Source organism: Sus scrofa, chromosome 7, assembly GCF_054392235.1.
Source record: "Sus scrofa isolate SSC_HxYL_T2T_F1_AM1 chromosome 7, Sscrofa_HxYL_maternal_Yorkshire_Landrace_v2.0, whole genome shotgun sequence".
Taxonomy (NCBI): Eukaryota; Metazoa; Chordata; class Mammalia; order Artiodactyla; family Suidae; genus Sus; species Sus scrofa.
This window is the reverse complement of record NC_139389.1, coordinates 40,642,273-40,656,002: the sequence shown is the minus strand read 5'-3', so window position 1 is coordinate 40,656,002 and position 13,730 is coordinate 40,642,273. Positions and strand designations below refer to the sequence as shown.

At 41.2% G+C, this 13,730-nt stretch overlaps 1 protein-coding gene across 1 annotated transcript in view; it reads right to left on the bottom strand.

The window, feature by feature from the left end:
- The window catches only part of LOC106504394 (uncharacterized), a 51,755-nt gene that overhangs the window by 28,652 nt on the left and 9,373 nt on the right, over positions 1–13,730 (bottom strand). Inside the window, exon 2 of the mRNA XM_084970547.1 lies at positions 12,138–12,254. Within this exon, the coding sequence (XP_084826673.1) occupies positions 12,138–12,254 (117 nt within the window). The remainder of the gene's footprint in view (positions 1–12,137; positions 12,255–13,730) is intronic.

Below are 13,730 nucleotides of genomic sequence, written 5' to 3'. Positions count from 1 at the left end.
TCTATGTCTTTTGATTGGAACATTTAATCCATTTACATAAAGTAATTATTAAAAAAAATTTTTATGGTCACATCCACAGCATATGGAAGTTCCAGGGACTGAATCTGAGCCACAGCTGTGACCTATGTCACAGCTGCAACAACACCGGATACTTTAACCCACTGAGCCAGGCCAGGGATCAAACCTGAACTTCTGCAGTGACCCAAGCCACTGCAGTTGGATTCTCAACCCATCTGCCACAGCAGGAACTCTGACATAAAGTAATTATGGGTAGGCACATATCTTGCCATTTAAAAAATTGTATTTGGGTTGTTTTTGTAGTTCTTTTTGTTACGTTCTTCTTCTTTTGCTCTATTCTCTTGTAATTTGGTGACTATCTTTAGTGTTACGTTTGGATTCCTTTCTCTTTTGTGTGTATGCATATTTATTATAGATTTTTGGTTTGTGGTTACCATGAGGTTTACATGACTATATATATGTATATATACACATATACAACTCAACATAATCATGACTTGCCATATATCTTCTAACTTCCTCTTATAGATTGAATTGTATTCCCCCAAATTCCTATGCTGAAGCCCTAACCTCCAATACTGCAGAATGTGACTGTTTGGAAATAGGGTCTTTAAAGAGGTAATGAAGTTAAAACAAGGTCATTGCAGTTGGCCCAAATTTAGTTGGACTGGTGTCTTATAAAAGCAGAGATTAGGACACAGAGAGTAAAGACCATGTGAGGACACAGGGAGAAGGCAGCTGCCAAGGAGAGAGGCCTCAGAAAACACAGACCCTGCAGGTACCTTCATCTTGGACTTCCAGCCTCCAGAGCTGTGAGGAAGTATCTGCTGTTTATGCCACCCAGCCTGTGGTACGTTGTTACGGTAACCTGAGCAAACTAATATATGTCTTGTCCTAGGTTCTGGCCCTTTAGGGCTTCTCTGTGTTATGGCTCAGGACTTTGATAGATTAACCTGCAATGATGTTTTAGCGGAGGTGGTGGAGTCTTTCAAATGTCCCTCAATAACATATCTAGGAGTTCTTGCTGTGGCGCAGTGGAAACGAAACTGACTAGGAACCATGAGGTTGCAGGTTCGATCCCCCTTGCTCAGTGGGTTAAGGATCCGGTGCTGCCGTGGCTCGGATTCTGCGTTGCTGTGGCTATGGCACAAGCTGGCAGCTGTAGCTCCGATTAGACCCCTAGCCTGGGAACCTCAATATGCTATAGGTGTGGCCCAAAAAAAAAAAAAAAAAAAAAAATCTAAACTTGAAACCCAAATTTTAGTGACTAACCCCTAAGGGAGACTGGCAGTGAGGTAATTCAGGGATCAGCCCAGCACCCTCTTGCCATCCTCCTGGTGACAACTGATTCTGCCTCTGGGAGTGGCTCCTCATCACAGTCTCCTGCTCCTGGCAGTGGGGGAGGGCCCTGGAAGAAACTCCTTCCCCTGACCACCGTGATTGGCCCAGAGATGGCACATGACCCAGGTCAAGCCAGTCAGAGATTTTTCTAATTGGAGCTGGCAGGAAGTCATCCCCAAGCCTGTGGTGGCCATGAGGGGATGCCGGGAAGCACTAAGGTGAAGTGGGGTCCCAACAGGGGCTGGCCGCCCATGTCCAATTGGTGGGATTTCTGAGCTGTCCTAATCCCTGGGGCTCTCCCTTCAATTCTTTGACAAACTCGATACCTTCTAATAAATTTCTCACTTAAACTGGTTTGAGCTGGGTTTTTGTCCTATGCAAATCAGAAGACTCTGACTGTATTTTGAGGAGGTGGTACAATTTTCAGTCAAAGGATTGCCTGGAACCTTTCTTTTGGGGGGCTGTACCCACACCATGCAGAAGTTCCTTAGGCCAGGGATTGAACCCACACCACAGCAGCCACCAGAGCTAGCGTAGTGACAACATCAGATCCTCAACCTACTGAGCTACCAGGGAGCTCTGCTTGAAACCTTTCAAGTTCACTCCCAAGCCTGCCACTTCTCTCTTTTCTAGAAGGTGAGTTCCCCATCACTAGAGGTTTTCAAGCAGAGAAGGGATGTCCTTTGTCTGGGATGAATCAGAGGGAATTACTGCTTTGGAGCTAAAGAGATTTAACTGGGTGGCATCAACTATCCTCAGTAATAATCACTGGTCCTACTGTGTATATCATCCTCCTGCCAGGGATTAGAGGCCTAGTATTTGAATACAGTCCTAATTTTCTCTCAAACCCACAGACCAAGAATTTATGAGCATCAACGTAATACACCATATTAGCGAGATGAAAAACAAAACCCACATGACCATCTTAATGGACACAGAAGAGGCAGTCGAGAAAGTCCAAATGTTTTTATGATTAAAATACTCAACAAGCTAATACTGTAAGAAAATTTCTTCAACCTGATAAAGGCCATTTTTGAAAGCCCTACTGCTACTATCATAGATGCTTTCTCCCAATATCAGGAGGTTTTAACCAGGGAATTAGGCAAGGAAAAAAAAAAGGCATCCAGATTGGAATGGAAGAAGTAAAACTAAGTCTGTTCAGAGATGACATGATATTGTATATAAAAATCTTAGGGAAAAAATCTATTGGAATTAATAAGTGTGTTCAGTAAGGTTGCAGGACACAAGATCAATCTGCAAAAGTCAACTCTATTTCTATACAATGAATATCTGAAAATGAAATTTTAAAACAATTCTACTTACAGTAGTATCAAGAAAAATAAAATACTGGAGTCCCCATTGTGGCTCAGAGGGTTAAGGACCCAATGTAGCCTCTGTGAGGATTCAGGTTCAATCTCTGGCCTCACTCAGTGGGTTAAGGATCTGGTGTTGCCATGACTATGGCATAGGCCTCAGCTGCAGCTCCAATTCCACCCCTAGCCTGGGACTTCCATATGCTGCACATACAGCCATAAGAAGACAAAAAAAAAAAAAAAAAAAAAAAAAAAAAAAGAATAAAACACTTAGGAACAAACAAAAAGCTAGAGATACTCTCAAAACTACAAAACATTGTTGAAAGAAATTAAGGAAGACCAAAATAAGTGGGCAGACATCCCATGTTCATAGATGGGAAGACTTAGTATTATTACAATACTTCTCAAATTGATTTACAGATCCAGCATAATCCCTAGCAAAATTCCAACATTTTTTTTTTTTAAAGAAGTGGACAAGGAGTTCCCGTCGTGGCTCAGTGGTTAACGAATCCCACTAGGAACCATGAGGTTGTGGGTTCGATCCCTGGCCTTGCTCAGTGGGTTAAGGATCTGACATTGCTGTGAGCTGTGGTGTAGGTTGCAGACACGGCTCGGATCCTGCATTGCTGTGGCTCTGGCGTAGGCTGGTGGCTACAGCTCCAATTAGGCCCCTAGCCTGGGAACCTCCATATGCTGCGGGAATGGCCCAAGAAATGGCAAAAAGACAAAAAAAAAAAAAAAAAAAAAAAAAAAGAAGTGGACAAACTGATTCTAATATTCATTTGGGATTTCAAGTGACCCTGAATAGCCAAAACAATCTTGAAAAGCAAAGCAAAGTTGGAGGACCCATATTTTCTGATACCAAAACTTACCACAAAGGTACAATAATCAAAACAGTGTGGTACAGGCATAAGGACAGACATACAAGGCCAATAAAATAGAATTGAGAATCCCGAAGTAAATCCATATATCTATGGCAACTGATTTTTTTTCTTTTTGGCTTTTTAGGGCCACATCTGTGGCATATGAAGTTCCTGGGTGAGGGGTCAAATCAGAGCTGCAGCTACTGGCCTACACCACAGCCACAACCACAGCAACGCCAGATCCAAGCTGCATCTGAGACCTACACTGCAGCTCACAGCAATGCTAGATCCTTAACCCACTGAGTGGGGCCAGGGATTGAATCTGAGTCCTCATGGATCCTAGTCGGGTTCATTACTGCTGAGCCACAATGGGAACTCCATATGGCAACTGATTTTTAATAAGGGTACAGAGAATGTTCAATGGGTAAAGAATAGTCTCTTCAACAAATGGTGCTGACAATAGCCAAGACCTGGAGGCAACCAAAATGTCCATCGACAGACAATTGGATTAGGAAAATGTGGTATATATGCACAATGGAATACTACTCAGCCATAGAAAAAACAAAATAATGCCATTTGCAGCAAATAGATGGAACTAGAGACTCATACTGAGTGAAGTAAGTCAGAAAGAGAAAGACAAATACCATATGACATCACTTATATCTGGTGATATCATTTGTGCTGTGTCCTATACAGCACAAATGAACCTTTCCACAGAAAAGAAAATCATGGACTTGGAGAATAAACCTGTGGTTGCCTAGGGGGAGGGGGAGGGAGTGGGATGGATAGGAAGCTTGGATAGCAATAGCTTGCAATGGATGCAAACTATTGCCTTTGGAATGGATTAGCAATGAGATACTGCTGTGTAGCACTGAGAACTATGTCTAGTTACTTAGATGGAGCATGATAATGGGAGGAAAAAAGATTGTATACATGTATGTGTAAGTGGGTCACCATGCTGTACAGTAGGAAAAAAATTGTATTGGGGAAATAACAATTTAAAAAAACCCAAAAAACAAAAAACAAACAATGTTGCATATTCACATGCAAAAGAATGAAGTTGTACCCTTACTTCACACCATATACCAAACATAACTCAAAATGTGTCAAAGACATAAAACATAAGGGCTAAAATCATAAAACTCTTAAAACACAGGAGTAAATCCTCATGACTATAAAGCAATAGTTTCTTAAATATGATACTGAAAGCACAAGCAACAAAGAAAAAAATAGGTAAATTGAGATTCATCAAAATTTAAAATTTGCTTCAAAGGATACCATCAAGAACCTGAAAAGAGGAAGTTCCCGTCGTGGCTCAGTGGTTAACAAATCTGACTAGGATCCATGAAGTTGTGGGTTCGGTCTCTGGCCTTGCTCAGTGGGTTAAAGATCCGGCGTTGCCATGAGCTGTGGTGTAGGTTGCAGACATGGCTCAGATCTTGTGATGCTGTGGCTGTGGTGTAGGCCAGTGACTACAGCTCTGATTCGACCCCTAGCCTGGGAACCTCCATATGCCATGGGACCGGCTCTAGAAATGGCAAAAAGACAAAAAAAAAAAAAAAAAAAAAAAAAAGAGAGAGAGAGAGAAACTGAAAAGTCAATGCAAAAATTGGAGAAAATATCATGTATCTGACAAGAGACTTGTATCCTGATATGCAAAGAAAACTTAAAACCCAGTAATAAAAAGAAAAATAAAGCAATTAAAAATTGGGCAAAAGACTTGAATAGATGTTTCCCCAAAGAAAATATACAAATGGCCAATAAGCAAATGAAAAGATGCTCAACAGAGTTAATCACTAGGGAACATGGATCAATTCATGAGATACCATTTCATTTCTATTAGGAAGTCTGTAACAAAAAAGATGAACAAGTGTCGCAGAGGATGTGGAGAAATTGGAACCCTCATATATTGCTGGTATGCATCTGCTATGAAAAACAGTGTAGCACTTTCTCAAAAAGCTAAAGTAGATTTACCTTATGATTCAGCAATCTCGTTCTTAAATATATAACTAAGAGAATTAAAAATGTATGAATAAATGTTCATACACAAATATTCATAGCAGCATTATTCATAATATCAGAAAAAGAAAAACAAAACCACCCAATTCAAAGAAACAAACAACTGATAAGTGGATAAACAAATGTGGTATATCCATACAATGGAATATTATTTGGCCCATAAAAGGAGTACAGTTACATGCTATAACATGGATGAACCTTGAAAACATTATGCTAAGTGAAAGAAACCAACTACAAAAGGCTATCTATTGTATGAGTCCATGTATATGAAATGTCCACAACAGGCCAATCCATAGAAGTAGACAGTAGATTTGTGGCTGCCAGGGGCTTGAGGGAGGCAGGAATGGGGAGTGACAGTAATGGGTATGAGATTTCTTTGCAGGGTGATAAAAAATATTCTGGAATTAGATAGTGGCAATTGACACACAACTGTGTAAATATACTAAAAACCAAAGAATTGTACACTTTAAAAGGGTGAACTTATTCAACATAGTTTTGGAAGTCCTAGCCACAGCAATCAGAGAAGAAAAAGAAATAAAAGGAATCCAAATTGGAAAAGAAGTAAAACCATCAGTGTTTGCAGATAACATGATACTATACAAAAATCCTAAAGATGCTACCAGAAAACCATTAGAGCTCATCAATGAATGTGATAAAGTTTTAGGATACAAAATTAATACACAGAAGTTCCCATTGTGGCGCAGTGGAAACAAATCTGACTAGGAACCTGAGGTTGCGGGTTTGATCGCTGGCCTCGCTCAGTGGGTTAAGGATCTGGTGTTGCCATGATCTGTGATTGTAGGTTGCAGATGTGGCTTGGATCCTACATTACTGTGGCTGTGGTGTAGGCCAGCAGCTGTAGTTCCAATTAGACCCCTAGCCTGGGAACCTCCATATGTCATGGGTGCGGCCCTAAAATGGACAGAAAAAAAAATTAATACACATAAATCTCTTGCATTCCTATACACTAACAAAATCAGACAGAGAAATCAAGAAAAAAGTCCCATTGACCATTGCATCAAAAAGAATAAAATTCCTAGGAATAAACCCACCTAAAGAAGCAAAAGCAGGCAGAAAACAGTAAGATGCTGATAAAAGAAATCAAAGATGACATGACACAGACAGAAAGATATACCATGCTCTTGGATTTGGAAGAATCAATATTGTCAAAATGACTGTAATACCTAAGGCAATCTACAGAGTCAATGAAATCCTTATCAAATTACCAATGGCATTTTTCACAGATTTTCAAAGAACTAGAACAAAAAAATTTTAAATTTACATGAAAACACAAAAGACCTGAAGATCCAAAGCAATCTTGACAAAGGAAAAGAGAACTGGAAGAATCAAGCTCCCTGACCTCAGGCTATACTATGAAGCTACAGTCATCAAACAGTATGGTACTGGCACAAAAATGGATTATATAGATCAGTGGACCTATCTATATAATCCACAAAAATGGATTATATAGATAGAAAGCCCAGAGATAAACCCATGCACCTATGGTCAACTAATCTATAACCAAGGAGGCAAGAATACACAATGGAGAAAAGACAGTCTCTTTAACAAGTGGTGCTGGGAAAACTGGGACAGCTACATGTAAAAGAAATAGATCAGAACATTCTTTAATACCATACACACACACACAAAATTCAAAATGGATTAAAGACATACATCTAAGGTCAAACACTATAAAACTCCTAGAGAAAAACATAGGCAGAATACTCTTCGACGTAAATCACAGCAATAGCTTTTCTGATCCACCTCTTGGAGTAATGAAAATAAAAACAAAAACAAAAACAACAACAACAAAAAATGGGACCTGGGAGTTTGCATCGTGGCTGAGTAGAAACAAATCTGACTAGTATCTGTGAGAATGCAGGTTCAATCCCTGGCCTTACTCAGTGGGTTAAAGATCTGGCATTGCCATGAGCTGTGGTGTAGGTTGCAGACACGGCTTGGATCCTGCATTGCTGTGGTTGTGGCACAGGCCAGCAGCTACAGCACCGATTAGACCCCTAGCTTGGGAACCTCCATATGCCAGGGGTGCAGCACTAAAGAAAAAAAAGACCAAAAAAAAAAGGGGGGGGCCTAATTAAACTTAAAAGCTTTTGCACAGCAAAGGAAACCATTAAAAAAAACTGAAAACCACCCACAGGATGGGAGAACATCTTTGCAAATGAAGTGACAACAAGGGATTAATCTCCAAAATATATAACCATCTCATGCACTTTATATATATATAAAAAAAATGGTCAGAAGATCTAAATAGACATTTCTCCAAAGAAGACAGATGGCCAAAAACACATGAAAAGATGCTTAACATCACCAATCATTAGAGAAATGCAAATCAAAACCACCATGAGGTACCACCTTACACCAGTCAGAATGGCCATCATCAAAAAGTCTACAAACAGGAGTTCCTGTTGTTGTGAAGCAGAAAGGAATCCGACTAGGAACCAGGAGGATGTGGGCTGGATCCCTAGCCTTGCTCAGTGGGTGAAGGATCCAGCCTTGCAGTGAGCTGTGCTGTAGGTCACAGACATGGCTCAGATCCTGCATTGCTACACCTGTGGCATAGGCTGGCAGCTGTTTGACCCCTATCCTGGAAACCTCCATATGCTACAGGTGCAGCCCTAAAAAGCAAAAAAGCAAAAAAGCAAAAAAAAAAAAAAAAAAGGGCTACAAACAATACATGCTAGGGAGGGTGTGGAGAAAATGGAACCCTATTATTACACTGTTTGTGGGAATGTAAATTGGTGCAACCACTGTGGCAAACAGTATGGTGATTCCTCAGAAAACTAAAAATAGAATTAGCATTTGATTCAGCAATCCCACTCCTGGACATCTATCCAGAGCAAACCATGACTCGAAAAGATACATGTATTTCAATGCTCATTGCAGCACTACATATAATAGCCAAGACATGGAAACAACCTAAATGTCCATTGACAGAGGAGTGGATAAAGAATATGAGGTACACAATGGAATATTACTCAGCCATTAAAAGGAAAGAAATAACTGCATTTGCAGCAACATGGATGGCTCTAGAAATTATCATGCTAAGTGAAGTTAGACAATAAGGCACCAACATCATATGCTATCATTTACATGTGGAATCTAAAAAAAGGACATGATGAACTTCTTTGCAGAACAGATAACTAAAACTAAAAATGGACTTAGCATATGATCCAGCAATCACTGGGCATCTATCCAAAGAAAACCACAATTTGAAAACATATGTGCACCCTAATGTTCATTGCAGCACTATTTCCAAGACATGGAAGGAACATAAATTTCCATTGACAAAGGACTGGCTAAAGAAGATGAGGGGCATATATACAACAAAATATTACTCAGTCATAAAAAAGAATGAGAAATGCCATTTGTAGCAACATGGATGGACTTAGAGATTATAATACTAAGTAAGTCAGAGAAAGATAAATATCCTATGACATCACTTACATGTGGAATTTAATAAAAATGATACAAAAGAACTTATTTATAAAACAGAAACAGGAGTTCCCTAGTGGCCTAGTGGTTAAGGATTCAGCACTGTCACTGCTGTGGTGAGGAACTTCTGCATGCTGCAGGCATAGCAAAATAAATAAAATGAATAAATACATAGATAGATAGATAAATAAAATAAAACAGAAACAAACTCAGATTTCAAAAGTGAACTTATGGTTACTAAAGGGGAAACTGTGAGAGGGAGGAATAAATTAGGAGGATGGGACTGACATATACACACTACTATATAAAATAGATAGGCAACAAAGACCCATTGCATAGCACAGGGAAATCTACTCAATATTCTGGAGTTCCCATGGTGGCGCATCTGACTAGGAACCATGAGGTTGTGGGTTCGGTCCCTGCCCTTGCTCAGAGGGTTAACGATCCGGCGTTGCTGTGAGCTGTGGTGTAGGTCGCAGACGCGGCTCGGATCCCGAGTTGCTGTGGCTCTGGCGTAGGCCAGTGGCTACAGCTCCAATTTGACCCCTAGCCTGGGAATCTCCATATGCCATGGGAGCGGCCCAAGAAATGGCAAAAGGACAAAAAATAAAAAAAATAAAAAAAAAGAATGAAATCTACTCAATATTCCATAATAACCTATATGGGGAAAAAGAATGGATATATTTATATGTATAACTGATTCACTTTACTGTACACCTGAAATTAATACAACATTGTAAGTCAACTATACCCCAAGAAAATTTTTTAAAAATAATAATAATCCTGGTGCTGCAGATGCTAATTCTGTTGCTCCACAGTGGGAACTCCAGTAAATGATAGGTATTTTTATTATTATTTTCTCTTAGATAGAGGAAGGAGTTCTCCGGAAGGAAATTTTGGCCTTGGATGAAAAGTGGAAAGAAGATGAGTTCCTGCTGTGGTGCAGTAGATTAAGAATCCAACTGCAGTGGCTCTGGTTGTTGTGGAGGCGTGGGTTCTATTCCTGTTTTGGCACAGTCGGTTAAAGGATCTGGTGTTGCTGCTCAGATTCAATTCCTGGCCCAGGAACTTTCATATGCCATGGGTGCAGCCATTAAAAAAAAAAAGAAAAAGAAAAAAGAAAGAAAGAAAGTGGAAAGAAGAGGCTCAGCTGAAATAAGGAGACAAACATATTGGAGGTTGCAGCTTAGGCTCAAGGGATACGAAGGGTCCTCTCCAGGCATAGGGAGCGGTCAGCATGGGTCCAGGGAGGGTGACTGAAGAGAAACAGTATAAACACAGCCTCCCGCTGTGCCTGGTGTGTGGGTTAGAACTGGAAGACAAATGGGACAAGCTATTATCATCACGTTCTGTTGCTCCAGCTTTCCCCCTTGACTCTGTGAGCATCAGCTTCAGCCCAGACTCCCCCTGGCTGACCTGGTCATTCCACGTTCAGTAAACAGGAGCAGCAAGCCCATTAGGACCAACACTCCAGAGGGCCTGAATGTTTTCTTCTCATCAATACCTGATTCTTACAGTTGGGAAGTGCAGGGCAGTAGCCGTTTGTAGAGGACTGTATGGAGGTTCCTCAGAAAACTAAACATAGAGCTATATATGACCCAGCAATCCCACTCTTGGGCATACATCCAGACAACACTGTAATTCAAAAAGAAACATGCAACCCTATGTTCACTGTAGCACTATTCACAATAGACAAGCCACTGAAACAACCTAAATGTCCATCGACAGATGAATGGATTAAGAAGATGTGGTACATATACACAATGGAATACTACTCAGCCATAAAAAAGAACAAAACAATGACTTTTGCAGCAACACTGATGCAACTAGAGATTCTCATACAGTAAAGTCAGAAAGAGAAAGATAAATACATGGTATCACTTATATATGGAATCCAATAAATGGCACAAATGAACATACCTACAGAATATAAACAGACTCATAGAGAACACACCTGTGGTTGCCAAGGGGAAGCTGGGAGGGAGTGTAGGGTTAGAAGATGCAAACTATTACATTTAGAATGGATAAGCAATGAGCTCATATTGTACAGCACAGGGAACTATATACCCAGTCTCTTAGGACAGAACATGATGGAAAACAGTATAAGAAAAAGAATGTATAGGAGTTCCCGTCGTGGCGCAGTGGTTAGTGAATCCGACTAGGAACCATGAGGTTGCGGGTTCAGTCCCTGCCCTTGCTCAGTGGGTTAACGATCCAGCGTTGCCATGAGCTGTGGTGTAGGTTGCAGACGCAGCTCGGATCCTGCGTTGCTATGGCTCTGGCGTAGGCCGGTGGCTACAGCTCCGATTCAACCCCTAGCCTGGGAACCTCCATATGCCCTGGGAACCTCCATATGTCACTATGCTGTACAGTAGAAATGGACATGGACACAACACTGTAAATCAACTATAGTTTATTTAAAAAATTAATTAAAAAAACAAAAAAATTTGATTCTTGTGGAATAACAGATGGTTTTTATTTCATTCTTTGTACCTTTTACGTACTTTTCAAATTTCCTCCAGGGATGAGGTATCTGATTAAAATGCTAGTAGGGAGAGTTCCCGTCATGGCGCAGTGGTTAACGAATCCAACTAGGAACCATGAAGTTGAAGGTTCGATCACTGGCCTTGCTCAGTGAGTTAAGGATCCGGCGTTGCCCTGAGCTGTGGTGTAGGTCACAGATGCACCTTGGAGCCTGGATTGCTGTGGCTCTGGTGTAGGCCGGTGGCTACAGCTCCGATTAGACCCCTAGCCTGGGAACCTCCATATGCCATGGGAAGCAGCCCTAGAAAAGACAAAAAATAAAAATAAAATAAAATAAAATGCTAGTAGGAAAACCATAACAAGCAAGATTCCTGACTGCACTGCCCTTTGTATAGACTTTTCTTTCCCGTACCTCACGTGGCTCCATCAAGATAAGCATTTGTGAGCTGTATCAGTCAGGGTTTAGTTGGAGGAAAACAGAAACTACATCAGCTAATTTTAGAACAGGAATCAGGGCCTTACAAAGTCACTGGAAAGGTTAGAGGACTGGGTTCCAGGTGGGATTTTCAGGAATGTTCCAGAACACCACCACCAGACAGCAATATGATGGAGTCCTGGTGCTAAAAAATACACGGCTTCTCTTTACCTTGCTTTTTCCAGCAGCAGCTGAAGTCAAGGAAAGCAGCCCCCATCTCAATGGCTCCTTCCAAATCACAGCCCAGGGCATGAGAGTTGTCAGATCTGAATTCACATCGGAAATTAGCTGCCAATTATGAAGCACAGGAAAAGACCCTTAGGGGAGGAGACTGGGATGAATGCAAATGGGGTCAACCCATCGGGATTTTAATGTTTAACAACATTTACATAAATTTAACATTTAATACATTAAATCACATTTAACTTGGCTCGGTATTTACTTGAGCTAAACAATTGATGATTCCCTCCCTCCTTTTTTTTGCCTGGGTAAAATCTGTATTTGCATTGTGAAATGGCTTTTTCCCATCCACGGAGTCTAAATTTACCCCTGAAGCCCCATCTGTGACACAAGCCCTTGAAACCTGGAAAGGTGGTTTCCCTTGAGCATTGCTCATATCTGGCTGTGAGCACTTTGCATTTGGCTGATGTTGATGTGAATAATTGCTTTCTCTACAGGAGATGAGAAACTCCTGTGCGTTATAGGCAGCGAGAACTTCCTGGTATTCTCTTAGGCATAATGAGCACTTCCTGGAGGAAACAATATAACTTGAGAAGCTGTATTTTTTTTTTTTCAATTAAAGAACCAGCTGCTCAAGAACAAAATCGGAGGCCAAGAAGCATTTAAGAAGATGCTCAGCTTCATTAATAACTGAATAAGGCGAGTTCCTGTTGTGGCTCAGTGGGTTAAGAATCCTACTAGTATCCATGAGGATGCAGATTCGATCCCTGGCCCTGCTCAGTGGGTTAAGGATCTGGTGTTGCCACAAGCTGTGGCATAAGTTGCAGATGCAGCTCAGATCCCACGATGCTGTGGCTGTGGTGTAGTCCAGCGGCTGGAGTTCCGATTCGGCCCTTAGCCTGGGACCTTCCATATGCTGCAGGTGTGGCCCTAAAAAACAAAATGAAACAAAAAACTGAATAAAGGTGAATTAAAACCAGGTGATCATTTGACAGACAACAATGAACAGGCTCAGAGGTGTCATGAGTGGACGCAGCTGCCACACTCACAGACCAGAGCTGGAGGTGTGAAGAGCGGCAAAGTCTTTTCAATTACTCAAGGAATTTTACTACATTTATAGTTGTACAATGATCATCACAACCCCATTTTACAGCATTTCCATCCCAAACCCCCAGCTCATCCTCCTACCCCCCCCAACCTGTCTCATCTGGAAACCATAAGTTTTTCAAAGAGGGGCAGTCTTGGAAAGGAATTCGGTTGGGTCTACAAAAGATTTAAATGTCTCCCTAGTGACCCAATTCTTCTATTTCTAAGAATATACCTTTCAGAAATGTTCTCGCATATCACAGAAATATATTTAAAGAAATACCCTCTGGAGTTCCCGTGGTGACGCACTGGTTAACGAATCCGACTAGGAACCATGAGGTTACAGGTTCGAACCCTGGCCTTGTTCAGAGGCTTAAGGATGTGGCATTGCCGTGAGCTGTGGTGTAGGTTGCAGACATTGCTGTGGCTCTGCTGTAGGCCGGTGGCTACAGCTCCGATTCAACCCCTAGCCTGGGAACCTCCATATGCCGTGGGAGC